The 18,302-nt window shown below is 45.0% G+C and overlaps 1 protein-coding gene across 1 annotated transcript in view; it reads left to right on the top strand.

Annotated features, from left to right (window-relative positions):
• Nucleotides 1-18,302, top strand: part of FARP1 (FERM, ARH/RhoGEF and pleckstrin domain protein 1) — a 296,737-nt gene that overhangs the window by 234,598 nt on the left and 43,837 nt on the right. Inside the window, exons 13-16 of the mRNA XM_082601931.1 lie at nucleotides 653-902; nucleotides 14,483-14,670; nucleotides 16,084-16,173; nucleotides 17,208-17,341. Coding sequence (XP_082458057.1) covers nucleotides 653-902; nucleotides 14,483-14,670; nucleotides 16,084-16,173; nucleotides 17,208-17,341 — 662 coding nt within the window. The remainder of the gene's footprint in view (nucleotides 1-652; nucleotides 903-14,482; nucleotides 14,671-16,083; nucleotides 16,174-17,207; nucleotides 17,342-18,302) is intronic.

Below are 18,302 nucleotides of genomic sequence, written 5' to 3' on the forward strand. Positions count from 1 at the left end.
ACACATCATCACTCTTGCTCTGAGGGTGGCCAGAGCTCGTTTTCCCTGGAGTTGGTCTCTGGATGAGCTTTCAGGGTTTTCTCTACAAGAGAATAAGAACTTTGTTGGGAAAGAACATGAAGGCAATTTCACTGTGTGAATCCAGAGAGTCTGTAAGCTGCCCATCCTGCCCTTAGGCATCGAAACAAAGACGTTTTTGTCATTTGTCTGAAATCCGTGTCAACTCGCCTTTGGAGGTCCACGATGCCGTTCCTCCTCCCCCGGCCCCCACCCCCGCAGGAAGTCAGTCCCCTGTGGGCCGGAGGGACCGTCTTCTTCCATAGAAACTTTGGACGCCCCAGAGGGGACTGCCGGTCCTGGAACGCAGAGGCACTGCCTCACCTGTGCTGCCGGGGACCCTGCACTGTCGGCTTCCACACCCTGAAAGAACGTTCTGGATCCCGACCAGACAGCCTCGGGAATGCCCGGTTCCTGACCGGGTGCTTTGTTCTAAGGCCGGGGAGGGCAGGCAATCCTTTGGCAATCCACCCGATGCTTCAGGAGATGCCATTAAGTTGGACTCCACGTCTCTGTCGCTTTCAGCTGTGGTGTAACCTCTCCCTTTTCTCTTCATCTCCCTCCCCCTTTCCTTGCACACCCCTGCCCCACCCAGGCTCAGCAGAGTGCCAGCCTTACCTTCGGAGAAGGTGCTGCATCCCCGGGCGGCCAGAGCTGCCAGCCGGGAAGGGACCCGCCCGCTTCGGCCGAGGAGCGCGGGCCACAGCGCACCCCCACTCCGCAGAGGAGCCCGGCGGGGAGCACGAAGGCAGACGGGGCCAGCAGGGCGGAGACGGAGGAAGAGGAGGAGGTCGCTAAGGACAGGACCCAGCAGAGTAGACCTCGGCCCCCGCAGCCAAGCACAGGTCCAGCATCCAGGGCTGCCCAAGGCAGCAGCACTTCCATTCCTTTCATTGACTGCAGTGATGTAGACAGTGAATACGACCTCCTCAGGGAACAAGCGTCCCGATCACGGTCCCAAACAAATGACAACTATGAGGGTGATTTGACCAGTGGTGTTTATCTGCTGTCCAGGGATGAGAGGCAAATAGAGGCTAGGCGCAGGGCTTCCCCTCACTCTGTGAAGTCCTCCCGGCCTCCTTCCAAAGAATTCCGTGACGATGATTCAGCAGACATCACCTTTGACATGAGTGGGAGCCCCAGACTCCCAAGACATAGCTCTCTGGTAGATGAGATGTTCAGGGCCTCAGGCGGTCACAGTCCCCTGGCCACCCCCTTGTCTCCCAGCAGCGGAAGTTCAAGTCCAAGTATGAGTTGGGACAGGACCGGGTCTCAAGGCTATGTTTCCGAAAACGCACATGACTATAGAGACAGAAGTGTGGGAGGAGATCCTCTCCCAAGCCAGGGTCCTTGTTACGAAGACGGTTCCCCCACCTTACAAAGGCCACACTTAAGGGATCTGAGGTATAATAAGTCAGAGACAGATCCACTCATTCTTAGCCAGGTAGCATCAACCCCGAAGGCTGTGGATAGTCTTGATGGCCATGGAAAGGGAGGCCTGGCCGGCCCGGCCGCTTCGGAAGGTAGAACGCTGGCTAATGGTACACCTCTCGTGGGTCCAACCTCAAGGATCCCCGTGGCGCAGTCAGCGTGTGCCCCTGGCAAGGCAGCCCAGCTGGCACCCCTACAAATGACCGAGGGCTCCACCAGCAGTGGGACTGAATCCAGCGATTCAGACTCTGAACTGGTCGGCCCTCTGGGCCAGCCCCTCGTGTTTGGTAATCCAGCTGTGCTGGGTTCCCCCTCCGGGGTGAGGAGAAAGAGGTCCTTGGGTGGCCTGCCCTTGAACGAGGAGGGAGAGGAGGATGAGTGAGGGGACCAGAGGGCAGGTCTTCAAGGGCTGGAAACCTGGAGTCATGCTTCCGGGGTTTCCCTGGAGATGATCTGTCCTAGTGACTTGTTAATTTTTAATCGACCTTTGTTAGAGGAGGTTTGGGGGCAGGCACATGTTTGGCTAGGGCACGCCTGGCTTCTCAAATCTTTCAGAAGGACAGAATTTCACACATCATGTGACAAGTTACCAAGAGCTTGTTTCTCTTTCTGGCTGAAGGCTAGGAAGAAATCCTTTATTATGAATCTGATCATGTGTATAGTGTGTTGTATTTATGTGGAAATTTTCTGTGTATCTTCAGTTGTGTACACAGATCACCCTCCCATCTGGTTGATTTTCGGGACGGAAGTATCACTGAGATCCCAGGAAAGGTGTGGGTTTTACTTTGAACCCCTTCTTTGAAAGTAGGGCTGCTTTGCTGTGCCTCATAAAGTGAGGAATGGACAAAATTCAAGGCCAAATATAAGTTGGTTGCTAGTTGAAATGAAGTGTTGTTGAAATATTAGTTAATGAGATTAGTGAATATTTTAATTGGAAGCATTTGGGATTATTTCTTCTTTGCAGACATGAAATGATATAAATCTTCATGAACTGTAATCGACATGAGATTGCTGGTTTGGTTTGGGTTTGCTTTCATGGGTCAGACGTTAGTTATGGTTGAAAAAGGTGTTGAAGAACTCTGGCCGTCAGAGCCTCTTGGTGAAACACAGAGATGCTGCTGAGTAACGATGCAGGGAAAAAAGTAAGACCTCGCAGGATAGGTACTGTGGGCGCCAGGGGGTTAGCAAACTCAACGCCTGCCTTTGAATAGTGCACGGTACCGAGAAGGGCTGTTTCCCAGTCTCACTGCCCTTGATGGATTTTTACGCACATTCTTGATATTCACACGCTCAGGAGCAGTGACTTCTGGCTGCTTCTCTGTGCAGGAAAAAAGAAAGTAGAAGTAGTGAGAGGTTTGGTTTCTTTTAAAATCTTACCATCTACACCAGTGCCTTTCACCCAGCGTTTCTGCGTTTCAGATGGAAAAGCCTAGTTTGAACTTGCATTGCTTCTCAGCCTTAGCTGCACTTTGGAATCACCTGGGACATTTAAAAAATTGGTATTGCCTGAGCCCTGACCCTAGAAATGTGGATCAAATTGGTCTGGAGTGCCCCTTGGGGTCCCCAGATGGCTCTGCTAGGCTGCCAGGGTCATTTCTGAGCCAGACACTATTGCCTTCTAGAATCTAGTGGAACGTGATGGAAGTGTCAGCTGAAATGTTGGCTGGCTCGCCGAATAAGAAAAGCATCACCAATGAAATGCTTTTCTTCATGCCTGCTCTTTGGTACTTTTTAGTCTTTGGTACTTTTTTTTAAAAAAAGATAAATTGTAGAATAAAAATTTTAGATCCTAAGTAACTACAAAATTATTGAAAAGAGTTGTAATGATGATCCAGCCCTAATGTGCCGCCATGCGAGTGGCCTTATTAAAACTCATCGTGTGGCTTTGTCATGGGGAAGAGCTAAGCAAGTTTAGGAAACTGAGTAGAATTTGGCCACAGTGTTGAATAAGCAGAAATTTTGACAGATCCTGTGGTTCACACGTGACTGTCCACATGAATGTTGAGAAGTTGATTTTAAAGATTCTGAAAACTTAATCCATTTTTACACACACTTTAGCTTTATCTTCCTAATCATTTGATTCAGTGCATGGTTGATGAATCAAGTTGATTATTGGATAGCTTGAAAGATGTTCACTGAAGCAGTCTATTCATCTTTTGCTTTATTTAGATTTACATGTTTAACAGTCACAGAATTTTGAAGCCAGAAGGGACCTTGGAGGTCACCTAGATTAAACCTTTATTTATGGATGAGAAACCTTGTTCTGACAAAGGGAAGAGACTTCCCATAGTCCTACAGCCGTTGCATGACAAATCTAAAACCAGAACCTTGGTCTCTGGACTTCAGTGTTTTACTCTGTGTGACAGCTTGATGCACTAGAACCTTTTGGATTCAGTGTTTTATATTTTGAGACTCTTGTATGGATTAATAATTAAAATCATATGGAGATCAGGAATCATGTAGACTTAGGTTATTACAGTCCATATTAGGTAGGAAGAACTGCTGCTTTTTATATTGTGGGAGTTTTGCAGTTATAACCCATTTTTGCATATTCTGTTCTGAGCTTAGAGAAAGATGTCAATTTGCTATATAAAAAAGTAGTCAAACGTGAGTTAAGCAGAGTCACATGTGGAATCTGTGGTTTATTTGTGAAGGTGGTGTGTTCAAATGAGTTTTCTTTTTACCTCTAACCGTACAGCAGTCTGATCATGAAATGTGAATGAGCAAAAGGTATTAACTTAGCTGGCTTAGAATGTGAGTCATCAGATGTAAACCCCCAAAGCGAAACATATTCCAGTAATTATTTTGTTTTGCTTTTTCCCCGAAGAGATGACTTTTTTATCCGAAGTGTTTCAAAAGCAACTGATCAACGGTGGTGTACCCAATGCTACATTGACGAGATTTTCCACTTTTAGGGTCACTGGTAGAGTTTTTCTCCGCTTTGGTTTTGTACCAGCCAAGCAACTCAGTTTCTGCTTCTCAGTCAGTCTTTGTGAGAGTGGCAGTTTTGGTGTGATTAACGGTGCTTAAAAGAAAGGGGGGCTGGGGAAAAGTGTGTAGTTTTTTCAAAAGCCACGTATTCTGACGTGCTGGGAATATTCACTCGTTGCCTCTGGGAGAGCTTTCCCTGCACTAGTAAAGAGAGCTGCTGAGTGAGTGAACCTAAGCATTCTTTGAGTCTGATGGTAGAGCCAGTTCACTGAGGTGAGGAAGTCAGAGAAAGCCAGCAGGCTGCATGCCACCCCCAGCGCCCCGCACCTTCCATGCCTTCTGCCTGCTGTGAGACTCTGGTCCCCAGGTCCTTCCCTGGCCTCTGGAATCTCACTGTGTGGTATGAGAAAGGCAGGCACATGCCTGAAGTTGAACTAAGTGCAGGAAGATCAGAGATGGGGTTGGGTGTGACCAATAGGCAGCAGAGATTAGAGACCTGTGAATTCTTTCAGACTTCCAAAGGGTTTCCCAAGACCTGTCAGAGCCAGTTTTTCTAAGGCAGCAGCTAGTGTAGGGGTCGCCTGCATCAATAAGGAAGCCAGGTCTTCAGATCGCAGCTGCTTCTGTGCAATGATACCTTAAAGCCGTGGGTGGAAGACAAACCAAATATAGAAACAGAAACCTTCCAGCCACTCAGGGCTACGCTGGGGCCTCCGCGCATGAATGTCTTTTGTTAGATAGTATTTCAAAACATGTAAATTATAGATTCTTTTGTGACTGATTTTTGTTGCTGCTTGTTCGGGCAGCATAAAAATGCAAGAAATTCTCGTAAAGAACTGCGTTTAATGAGTTCCAGAACTCACAGTGGATTGCCCCAGCTCCTTGACCAGTCATCTGTATGCCATGATGCTATTTTATTAGACAGGCATTTAGTTAAAGGAAGTCTGTGAGCCAGATTCTTCTCCACATATGTGATTCGTATTTGGAAATTTCTCACAGATTTATCTCACCAAATGGTGCTGCTGTGGCCTGCACTGAAAAATGTGAATAATTTCCATTTGATGCTCCAGAACTTCTTTGAAGATTCAAACCAAGTAATGCTTTAAAAAAAAAAATATATATATATATATATATATATATATATGTATATACACTAGGCCTGCAGAACCAAAATACAGCATGAGCCTCTTGAAATTTCCACCAAGTATACGAAATCCAGCCTGTCCTCAGTTGAATGAGAAACCCCACTTGCATCTTCGCTGTGGAGTCAGTTTGATTGTGTTGGCAAGCAGTTCCTAAAAGAAGCAATTAAAATATTAAGCTGCCATTTTAAATTTTGTGAAAACCATTGTGAATGTGCATCACCTCCCTTTTTCATAGCTTTAACCAGTGTTCCTATGGCTTTAATCAACTTTTTCCACTTAAAATGCTATTCCCTATTTCAACACAGTATGGGTTTGGTGCAGTTGAAGTCATCAGTGAGTGATTGGGCTACAGGTAGGCCCAGCCTTAAATTAAGAAACGTGGGGTCCCCTTCATTATTAGGTTTATTTTGAGTTTATTTGCTTCGGTCTCGATCACTCTTCTTTGCGTAGGGCCCTCGTTTTCATTAACCAGAGTTTAAAGCTGTCCGAGCTGCATCCCCAAGAAAGGCTCTGTTTTTCTGGATCTTCTCCTTTGTAGTCTATAGACATTCCTCCTCTGATGAGCTTAATTACTCTAAGGCTGGCCTTCCTCTAGTCTCGTGGGGACGAGTCTACAGTTGACTCTGGGACAACACGGGTGTGAATGGCGCAGGTCCACTTACGCTGAGATTTTTTTCAGTAGTAAATACCACAGTACCACACAATCCAAGGTTGGTGGAATCCGCAGATGTGGAAGTGTAGATATATACAGAGGGCTGACTGTAAGTTATACATGGATTTTCCACTGCTCGGAGGGTCTGCACCCCTGACCCCTGTGTTGTCCAAGGGTCAACTCTATTGCTGCCAATTTTACAAAGCAAACGGCGGAAGAGTCTTTCAATGCAGTCTTTGCAATAGAGGAAGTTTCTTGGAACCCGAAAGAGGTGAACATTTCAAAATAACCTGTTGCTGGCAGCTCTCTGAGTTTACACTCAGCCATGTTAGCCAAGTTCATAAGAACATACGGAAGGAAAGGTACTAGCGGATGAACTTCTGCAAGAAGGAAGTGATTAAAGAACTTGAGTCTGGCGACATTGAAAGAATTGACTGGCGCTGCTTTTTCCTCGTTAGTCTAATTCCATCTGTTTCTGTTTAGTTGAATGAAACGTAATACAGGGAAATGGGGTCTCGAGTGTACACTAACACCAGTTGCTAGTTGTTAAAATGAAGCCATGATGTTTAGATCATAAGAAGCATATGCCACTTAATGTAGCAGCGCTCTTTTTATTACAAAAATAATAATAATGAGAAACGAAAAATACCCATGATGGTTTGGCCTAGCGTCGTAGGCATCAAAGATCAAAAGTGGCCTGGTTGCCACCTGTTTGGAATACATACTTGGAAAAGAGCTATTTATTGTTTCCTGGGTAACCTAGGGATTTTAAGTATTTCCTCTATAAACAAAAGTTGCAAATGCTGATTTGTGTGTCAGGTACATATTTGGGAGGAGGTGAGTAGAGTTGTGAAAAACAGGTCTTGCTTCATAAAGTTCAGAAAACATCACTCCAGAAAACATAGATGAAACTTCCAGCATGGGGAATTTTTTTTCTCCCCCAATCAAAGCAGTTAAACACCCTGGTGGAAGCTAAGGTAGAATTAGTAAATCTCCTTTTTTAAAGCTTTAGAAATTGAAGGGACTCTGATTTGTTCAGGATCGTTTCAGTGTGGATGGACTGAATGATGCCCACATCACAGCTTAGCCTTGGAAGCAGCCTTTGGCAATCTCCTTGGCCTCTGGTGTTTGGTTATAACTTCCGGTGGAAGGCAGCTCCTTGGCGTCTTCGTGTGGGTATTAGATCAGGTTGCTCTGATATGTCTTAGGGTGGTTTGGTATTTGAAAGTAGGGAGGATTGAAAATCAACTGTTGACAGAGGGTATCTGATCTAAGTTTGTAGTTGAGAGCTGGTGTGAACGGTTAGCTTCAAGGCAGGTGCTGTTACTGTAGTCACGGAAATGCTACTGAGGATTACGTGAGCTTGTTGCTGGGGGTCAGGTGCAAGAACTTCAGAATATTGAAGAATAGAAGTTAGAAATCACTGCAAAATGCAACATAAACCAAGAGTACTAAGGCGGGAGCAAGGACCAGTGTGTGTGGGGGGGGAGGGGGGTGTAAAGCAAAGCATCGGACGGTAATTAACTTTACTTTTGAGTAAGAGGTAGAGGTGTTAGTGATCCCAGGAGTTTGGAGGCAGTCCTTCTGCTTTATTATAAATTGGGGATGTTAACTGGCTCTCAAATAGGAAACAGCAGAAGGGTCATTTTGGAGCCTCTGATGGGCCTGTCAGTATTCACAGATGACCTTTCTGGCTCATGAAACTGGGCCAACAATTGCTTTTTCCTGGGCCTTGCAGTTCCTTTGTAAGAAGGAAAGCATTTGTCAGTCTGCCCGCAGTGATTTATAGAAAGACCAAAGATAGGCTTTCCTTAGTCAAGAACACACACCACCCGCTGCTCTCTGCACATGCACCTGAAGGGCCAGTGGATTCAGTCCCTCACCCTCACCTCCTTTCTGCCTGGAAGGTTGCTGTGAAAACCTAACTAACCCAATCTCACAAGCTTGGCCTGTGTTATTAATCCAGTTCCCTTCTGTTCTCTCTGTGTGTACATTTAATATTTTATTAAAAATTTCTAATACTCTGAATTAATTTTAAAATAGACAAGGCTGGGGACTTCATTCTCATTTTTGTCATTTGTTTAATAAATTTGAGAAAACATTTTTCTGTTGTGCCATGGTATGCACTGTGTGGTCAGCATGTACCTATCTAAGAGAAAACTTTTTTTTTTTTTTTTTTTTCAGCGTTCTGTCTTTTATCCTCAAAGCATGGTGTACCTTCTGTTCCCTGCATTGTTGGAGCACTGTCTGATGTCTTTTTTTTTTTTTTTTTTTTTAACATGACTGAATACCAGTTTGTACTTGGAACACCTGTTTCTTCTAGAATACAGTGATCCTGCTCACTAAACAGCAAGCCTTGTCACGGAGGCATCCTGAGCGCTCGTGCTCGGTGGTACCGTATTTCACTGAAGGTGGGGAAATGGAAGATGAACGGAACACTTCACTTTTCTGATTCCATCTTCTCCAGGCCTGCACTTCTGTGCTGTGTGGCGGTGGGGATGGTCCTTGGAAGGGAGCCAGGATCTCTGTAGGGCGGGGCAGGGCTCATGGAAACAGAGAGCATCTGTGGCAGCTGCTTACGTGGGCGGAGCTCAGACAGCCAACCAGAGGAGCGGCTTCCTATTTTGGATGGTGCCATCTCTTCCAATGGGGATAACAAACGTTCCGTAGCTTATAAGCGAATTTGGCTGTGTGTGTGTGTTTTGTTGGGGAGCGGGGATAGGTAGAAATGCAGAGAAGACCTCTCCAGCTCAGCCCAGGTGGCTCCTCTTGGCCAGTGAACTGCTTGTAGTTTGCTGTCTACCCAGAATGTAGGCTCTCACAGATACTGTCTGGTTCTACCTTCTCTCCACGGCTGAGAGTGCAGTATTTCACGAAAGCATGGATTTACTCCACCGGGAAGGTGGCTGGTTTCTCCAGTAACAATGAGCTTGGTGATTCTTTAAGCGTGGAAGGCCAAACTCATGTAACGGTGTATGCACGGGATTAATAGCCCTTGTTAATCTCAACTGAAGAGGCTTTTACTTGTCCTAACAGGTATCTTGCTGTAAAAACCGTCCATTGTAACTGTTTTTTCCGACTGGTGGCGGAAGCTTTGTCCTGAGTACAAGATGGTGTTTTTCACTGGTACGAAGCACCATGTCCCCCACAGCCCAGACACTGCCAAACACCACCACCGTGTTCAAAGGAGAATTCTCCTTTATCTTTTCCCCATAACCAAGAACAAGCTAGTGCATTCGCTATCATTTTCCCATTAGCAGCATTTCTCTTTATTTTTCTGCAAGTTGCATTTCTGTTGCTTTTCTGAATTGCTTGATGATGAACAGTAACGTTGATGTTTGGCTGCTTGTAAAACTTTTCTTCAAGGAACTTGGTCTAAGAAGCACGTACATTACGCACAACAACCTAAGTTATCAAGAAGAAGGCCACCCTGCTGTGATTGGTAATCCTTTAACCTGGTTTTTCTTGTGGAATCTTGTAACTTCAATGAAACATTGTCAGCCCTTTTTTTTTTTTTTTCTCTCTTTTTTTTTCTCACATATTCCATTGGGGTGGGACCCAAGCTTAGTTATCAGACTAGAGTGAATCCTGCCTGGTCTGGAGACTTCTCATGAATCAATACAGTACTGACTTTTTTTTTGGTAACTGGCTTTCAAATGCAGACCACCTCCAGAGAGAGTTTGTTTTCTCTTTTAGAGGGAGATTGTGGATTTAAAAAGAGCCTTTTTAAAAATAAATGCAAACCTGCATCTGTAATGTATTTCCTACATGGGCCTTTGAAGCATATTCTGGGTACATAGAGTTACAATCTCCTATATTTTAGAAGCAAATGGCAGGAGACAAATCACAGTAGATGAGTGGCATCTAGACGTTTGCCAAATACAGAACTTTGGGAGAATATTGAGGAAATCCTCATAGATACTTTTTAAATAATTGTACTTTTTATAATTTTGAAAAGAGGACTTGAGAAAGCAATCAACATTTCCTCATTTTCATCTGTATTCTCATTCTCAGATATTTTAATATTTACCAAATCTATGGATTACTATTTTTAAAGTTGTCAGGTTTTCTGGTTCCCTCCTTAACAGGAAAAATAACACTTATCTAATTAAAAATGAGGATGCCCAATTTATTGACTAGTTTAAAACACAGGACAGGTACAACTAAGTATTTGAAATGCCATTTTTATTACTGGAAAAACAGATTAGAAAGTTCTCTTCCCCCAGGCTTGTGTGAGTTTGGTCTTAAGCCTTTTAGTATAGTCAGAGGAAGTAGATGGTCACTAGGCGGCTTGTACCCAGTCCCAAGCGCGGAAGGCAGGCGTGAGTTTGGCTTCTTGATCATAAACCGTGTTCCCACTGTTTATGTGCCTCTGGTGGAGGGCTGGTCAAGAGATGCTCCAGTCTGGGTGGGGCTGCAAATCCAACTTCCCCTGTGCAGCCAGAGAGAAGAATTATGAATGTATATTACATTAAAAAGATAGAGCAGCTAACCCAGTTTCTGGGCTGGGTGATAAATTGAAATCCATACCTATTGCTGTGCTAATTTGAAGTTCCATAATTGTTTGTGCCATGAGAATGTGTACATCTAAAGGGATTTTTTTTAAAGCAGTTACCAGAAATGCCCCCCTTGAGAGTAGCATTAGTGAAGGCATGTTTAATCCGTGGGAGTGACATAAACTCAGCCCTCTTGATACAGATCAAGGGTAGGGACGGGGACATGGAGATCTGGGGGTGGGGAAGGGAGGTGTGTCATGATTTGGTAGAGGTGAGGGACTTGAAAGTTATTAACCAGAAATATAACTGAATGCCTAAAAACCTGCAGGGCAATTTCTAAAAATAGGAAAACATTCTTTTAAGAATCAAAAGCTTCCAGACTTGTAGGGCGGTAACTGATCTTTTTCTAATCTCTTCAGACTTTTTTCCACCTATTGCCTTAATATCCAGGTGGTTTCTTAGAAGATTCTCTCCCCCCCCCCACCAAGTTATTTACCTAGAGCCCCTTGCTGAAAGAAATTCCTTTGTGTCAGTTTGTCATAGAGGAGGAAAATGATTAAAATTCCCAGGCACTAATAAGTTCATGGAGTAGCCGTGAACACCAGTCACCATTTCTCCTCATTGTCCAGGGCTGTGCCTTCAAGGCAGGTGACAGGCTGTGAGATGGGAACAAGCTTTATAAAGCTGCAGAAACCTGGCAGAGTCACCTTATCTAACATCGCCATGTTTGTTTGCTTTTTCTGTCAAATGGACGACTTCAGTGAATATTGGTTACATGTAGCTCTAGTAGCTGTGACCTTAGACATTGACCTTTCAGACACAACTCTTCACACTTGCCCGAGGTCAGGCCCTGCGTGGACACCAGTTTGTACAGACCCTTGTCACACACTGGCTCCAAGTCGAAAGAGAATTTTAATTACCAAGCTGCCGAATTCTACTAATTAACTCTCGTCAGCATATTCCATTGTTGTTGAATGGTAAATGAGCTACCTATTTTTGTTTGGGACACATGTCATCTATGAATTTTCAAAGCCTTGGGGAGTTTCTCTTGCAAAGGGAGGAAGGAGGCTATTCTCCATGGATGTGGCTCAGATTGGTAAATGGAACCACAGAGTTTGGGACCTTTCCCTTCCTTAGCATTGCTGATAGATTTCTAGAACAGGCTGCTTGGTCTTTATTGATTTATTGGTCTTACTGTTTAAATACACTCATTGCCTTGGCCTTCTGGGGCACCGTTAGTAGACACAAAGCCCGTTGAAGTAGCCTCTCAGGAAATGGAAATGGGCTACCCTGATTTGGTCATCCTCCAAGGTTGTGTATTGCACGTGTAACATCGGTGTCACACACACCTTTAGGCCACGTGAGTGAGAACGTAGCTGAACCCAGAACTGTCCCGGACTCTACATAGGAACATTGGTTGTCATCAGGTTCACTCTCGGCGTCCTGCTTTCTGAATCCTGTCTCCAGTGTGCTCCAGTGGGGTGTCTTCTAGATTGCTATCTTCTTTGCAGTGTGTCCTGCCTTCTTGGCAGGGTGGCACCTCTCCCGGAGCCCTGGTCTGTTAGCTCACCCTTCTGGCCCGCTAGGTCTACCAAACTGAAGCATCCCCGGGGAAATTCACAAGGGCAACTGTCGACCTTTGGAGGGTGGACATGGTTGTACTCGAGTGTGTTTCCCCTTATTTTCTCCCTCACCATGTGGCAGTTGGTTTTTTTATCTGCTGCTGGATGCCGTCCAGGGACTGATCAGTACTGTTTCCCCGCCTGCACGCCTCCTCCAAGCCAGCCTCCTAACTGCTTTTTGTTCTTGGCTCCAACTCTTTCGATGAGGAGGCGAACGCGTTCTCTGTCCCACGTCACTGCAGATCCAAGGCCCGGCATGTTCTCACTTACACTGCCTCACCTGGTCTCACACATAGTGTGAGAGCTGAAGGTAAGCCCCCGTGCTTTGCCAGATGATGGTGGACAAATAAAAGGTGACCCTCCAATAGCAACTCACAAATGCATGAAATGTTTTGGTCTCCAGACAGACTGCCAGACTTTCTCTTCTCTAATTCCTCTTTGTAGTGATGACATTTTTCTTTTTGTGATTCATTTTTTTGAAAGAGAATAGTGTAGTACCTTGAATCAATTGCAGTTATGATTGTTGTCACTGTTTCTATTTGACAAGTTCCAATTCTCTCGAAATGATTGTATTCGGTTGTACACTAGTGTCAATAAAATTGACATTTGTGAAGCAATTTCTGGCCTTTTTCTCCGGGTTTTACTGGGTCTGGTGGTGTGTGGGGTGATTGCGTCTTTGTCTCACATCAGGACTTTGTTTTAATCATGCCTACGAAAATGCAAGGAATTTGAATGGATTATTTTTTAATGCGAACTTCTGGAATCTGACTTTACCTGACATTTTCTAATCTTGTTCTTCAGGGATGATTGTACTGACCGACAGTCAGTGGGCAGGATGTCTGCTTTCCGTTGCTTTTGTGGGCGTGGTGGCTTTTCACCCGTGTGTAGGTGACACAGCTAGCTGGTCAACCTGGGACCGGGTTGGGGCTGGTGGCGGCTTCTGCAAGGTTCATTCATACTGGGATCAAGTTCATTACCCAACTGCATCAGCTTCCTTCGAGGCTGACCTGTCTTGTAATTTCTGAGTGAATGTGAATGAATCCAGAGAGAAAGGACAGAGGTCCAGCAAATGGGGGGATTCCTGGAAAACCGCAGTTCCCCTTTCCTTCCGAGACCCTCGCTACTCTGTGCTGAGTAGCCGTGAGCACGAACCTGTATATTGGAAAATGGAGAAAGCGTTGATGTCGTCTTTCCCTATGATGGTAACTGACAGGACTGCAGGCTACTGGAACTTTGTTTAGCCTAATCCTAGTTTTTGCAGATCTGCTTTAGAATTATAAAACTGTTAGGCAGAACACTTAGTTTAGAAGTAGAGTTTGAAACATCTCCTTGTATTAATAGTTTCAAAAGGTTGAGGTATCGGTATTGGCAAAACTCTGTTGGCACAGAGTTTCATGTGCATATCATCTCATTTGGCTGACTCGGGTAATTATACATTTTCCTGTTATTTACTGTGGTATCCTTCTCAGAGGAATGATTCATTACCTGTCAGTTTTTGACTCACAAAGGGGAATTGTGGTAACGTAACGACCTCCAGCTTTGCATTTTTAAATGACCACCTTTGCTGTAATTATGACACTAGTGTTTCTGTCCCAAACAGTGAGAGAGACATGGAGTGACATCACCAGGTATAACAAGCTCGCTTCTGTTCTTCGTAGAGCGGGGAGGTGGCTGCTTTCCCTTCTCTAGCTGTGGCCCGTTGTTCCAAGATGTAGTGTGTCCTGGGTGTCCTAAGTCCTTTAGTCTTCTATTAGAGTAGCTCTGTTTTCTAGTCACTTCCCACGTCTTCCTTGTGATATAGACACTGTCTTTCTCGAGTCATTCTTAGAAGCTGAGGTAGTCGCTAGGAGATGAAGATTCTATTTGCAGGAACACGATGCTTTGAAGCTATTGTAATTACGCTCTAAGCAGAGTTCTCCGCCTTATCATTAATGACGTAACTGTGTTCCAATGAATAGTATCTTTAGGATTCAGGCAGCTGCAACTTAGGGAAAAAACTAGAAAATCACAAAGGGCATTATAAGTGTGCCATATGGTAGTCAAGCTTCTAAAGGTTTGATTAGGTGAAAATTGTAAGTGGACACCAGGTCCCAGAAGGAATTACTTTCTTTTTCCTTTCTTTCTTTAATACTTCTCATCCCCAAACAGGCTCCCTGACTGGCAGCCCTCACCTTTCAGAGCTGTCCATCAACTCGCAGGGGGGAGCTGCGCCCACCAGCACCGTCCTGTCACCCAACCTGAGCCCCGACACCAAGCAGGCCTCTCCCTTGGTCAGCCCGTTGCTGAATGACCAGGCGGGCCCTCGGACTGATGACGAAGACGACGGCCGGAGAAAGGTGGGCGGATGGCGGGCGCTCGCCTGCTGATCTTTTGTTTTCATTTCCAATAATAGACATAACATAAAATTTACCATCTGAACCTTTTTTTTTTTTTTTTTTTTTTTGCGGTACGCGGGCCTCTCACTGTTGTGGCCTCTCTGCACAGGCTCTGGACGCGCAGGCCCAGCGGCCATGGCTCACGGGCCCAGCCGCTCCGCGGCATGTGGGATCTTCCTGGACCGGGGCACGAACCCGTGTCCCCTGCATCGGCAGGCGGGCTCTCCACCACTGCGCCACCAGGGAAGCCCCTGGACCATTCTTAAGCACACCGTTCAGTGACGCTCAGTGCACTCACAGTGTTGTGTGACCATCATCACTATTTCCAGAGCTCGGTCATCCTTCGAGCAAACTCCATGCACGTGGAGCACCGTCTCCCCACGCCCGGCCTCTGGCAACCACCGTTCTGCTTTCTGTCTCCGTGAACTGACTACCCTAGGCATTAACCTCCTATAAGTGGAATCATACAGTGTCTGTCCCTTTGTAATTGGTTTATGTCCTTGAGCATAATTGTCCTCAAGGTTTATCCACGTTGGTAGCACATGTCAGAATGTCCTTCCTTTTTTAGGTTGACTAAGTATTCCATTGTACGGAGAATACCACATTTTGTGTATTCATCCATCCGTTGATGGACAGCTGGGTTGTTTCCTCCTTTTGGCTGTTTCGTCTTAATGTGCTGGGAACGTGGGTGTACAAGTATCTCTTCTCATCTCTGCTTCGTGTGTATCCCCAGAGGTGGAATCGGTTGGACTCTTGGGGGAAGCGAGATGGTTAACAACAAGGGATTTCCTTTTAATTGTTGGTTAAAGAGAAGCAAAACCAGTGGCAGGCCTGCTCTAGGGCGGTGCTGCCTGCCCGCCTAACCAGTGGACTCTAGCTGCTGTAACCCTCGTCCCTTTGAGTCAGCACCCTTCGTGTTCCCATGAACAAAGTAACTTCCATTTCCTAAAAATCAATACCACCAGCCCACGATGCCCTGGACAAAGGCTGCTGTGCTTTCTGTTTCATTCATTTCCTTGAAGCCTGCACCACTCTATTCTCCTAACTAATTAGATTTTCAGGTGCCCAGTAGTGAATGAACAGTCCTCAGTGGCAGCTAACACACTCATTTGAGGCCTTTCACTGCGGGTGGTATTTACCTGGAAGGAAACATTCCTAAGCAGTTTTCTCATCGTAGAAATCCATTTCCTATCCTCCTTCCTCTCACACCAAAAAAGGAGAATAGATAAGAGTTTATTTAGCCTTGACACCAGTCAACCAAAGATCGTAAGTTAGCAATGTATCACTTAAGTTAGGACTTTCTTATAATCAGGACACGTTTAGAGACTTTAGGCTCAAATTATTATGTCTTCTTTCTTTTAATGGATTTTGCAGAGATTCCCGACTGACAAAGCGTACTTCATCGCTAAGGAAGTCTCCACCACTGAGAGAACATATCTGAAGGATCTTGAAGTCATCACTTCGGTATGTGTAGCATTTCCCCTAAAGCCTTAGATTACATAATTTATCTTGATTGATACTCAGCTTTAGGAGACAAGCTGGATCTAATTAAATGTTGGGTTCTCTGACTCCAATTAAAAGAATTTTGGTTCTGGGTTCTAGAAATTAGTCAGTAATAGTATGTTTACTTTGGAATATGCTCTAAAAAGCTTTTATAACTGTGATTTTTAAGTGCAAAGGAAGGAAGTTTCTAAAGTGGAGAAATTTAAATGTTATACTGTCTGCCTGCACCGATGGAGAACATTTCATGTTTTGCCCTTTCTTTTTGCTTGAGGGAGGCCTCAGAGGCGAATTAGAAGCCTTGTTTTATCTTGGCCAATAAGTTGAGCCATGTCAGCAAAATCTGCCCAAAAGACTGCCTTTTATTAATCAGTCCTGTTCAGTCTTGGAAACAAATTCAAAGCATGGCAGATGACTTGGGAAGGAACCTAGCCCACTGGAGGTCAGTTGGAATCGTTGGGTTTCTGTGCCTCTAGGGCAGCCGTGGTGACCTGGGCAGGTGCTCAGCAATCATTGTGGGATCCACCTGGACTCCAGGTCAACGAGATGAGTAATGTGTGTGAAGGCAGAGGCTTCACCTCTCTGGTTCAGCCATCTTCCTGCTCAGCATTTCAACGAAAGAGCAGCGATGGAAGTTTCTCAAGGACTAAACCAGAGGGCGTGAAGTGGTATAACTCAGCGATGACCCAGTGAGCTGGCCATAATGGAAGTTTTGATTTCAGTATCTGCCCACTTCAGAGATTTGTCCCGACTTCCACAGTCAGTTGGTAACAAACTTCAGGAAGCGGTAACGAAGAGATGGGTACTTCTTACCCCATCTAATGAAAGGAGGGAAAGCAGTAAAGCTTGAAAGCCCTTGACGCTCTTGAAATGCTACAGACTTGGCAGCAAAGCGCTTTAGCCTCCACGCTTGGTGGGCTGCAGCGTTACCTCTGAAGAGTTGCAGACCTTCATCCTTCACCTTAAGGCCTCTAAGAGTGTTCTCTTTTTATTCCCAGTGGTTTCAGAGCACAGTAAGCAAAGAGGACTCCATGCCCGAAACCTTGAAAAGTCTCATTTTCCCGAATTTTGAACCTTTGCACAAATTTCATACAAATTTTCTCAAGGAAATTGAGCAACGACTCGCCCTGTGGTGAGTACAATCCCGTGTGACAGTTCTCTCTCCCACCACCAGCTCTTCTTTCTGTTTCTCATGTTATTTTTATATTGTTCCTTATAAGCGGCACCCATGAGCAGAGATAAAGCGAGAAGCTGGCTTCAGACAAGCCAAGCTTACAGTGATTTCCTATTAAATCTACACGTGTTAGATCTCATCCTGGATTTTTTTTTCCGTTGGCTTACAGTTCTTCAAAATGCATGTTTTCTGATGATAATTAAATGAATACCACAAAATACAGTAATTTCTTCTGGAAGGATGATGAGGGTTATAAAGGGTAGAGGCAAAAGAGGGACTTGGGGGGGGTGTGGGTAACATTTTACTGGTGCTTGCTTTATAGTCATTTAAGTATTATACGTCTCATGTAGCTTTCAGTATTATATTTCACGGTGTTTATAAAGAAAAGTAAGAGCCCCATACAGCACACACACACATACACTTTTACCTTGAATCCCACTGCTAGGAATTTATCTTAAGGATACATTCTAATATGTGAAATGACAAATGGCAAAGATAGCCAAGGCAGAATTAAAAGATTGGAACTGACCTAAGTATCCAGGAAGAGCAGGCTGGCTAAAAATAATGTTAAGTCTGTTTATTAAATACCATATAAAAGATTGATATGTGAGTGCAAAAATTCAGGAAAAATTGTCTGTACTACAGAATGCAAAGTCTGATGTACCCTTGGCCTAAAGTGGAATCTTTTATAGAAAATTCTTTTTCTAAAAATTATTTATTTATTTATTTGGTTGCGCCGGGCCTTAGTTGCAGCTCGTGGGCTCCTTAGTTGCGGCACGCGGGCTCCTTAGTTGCAGCAGGCAGGCTCCTTAGTTGTGGCATGCAAACTCTTACTTGTGGCACTGAGAGTGTGGGATCTAGTTGCCTGACCAGGGATTGAACCCAGGCCCCCTGCATTGGGAGCGTGGAGTCTCATCCA

Source organism: Mesoplodon mirus, assembly GCF_964341445.2.
Source record: "Mesoplodon mirus genome assembly, chromosome: 17".
NCBI lineage: Eukaryota > Metazoa > Chordata > Mammalia > Artiodactyla > Ziphiidae > Mesoplodon > Mesoplodon mirus.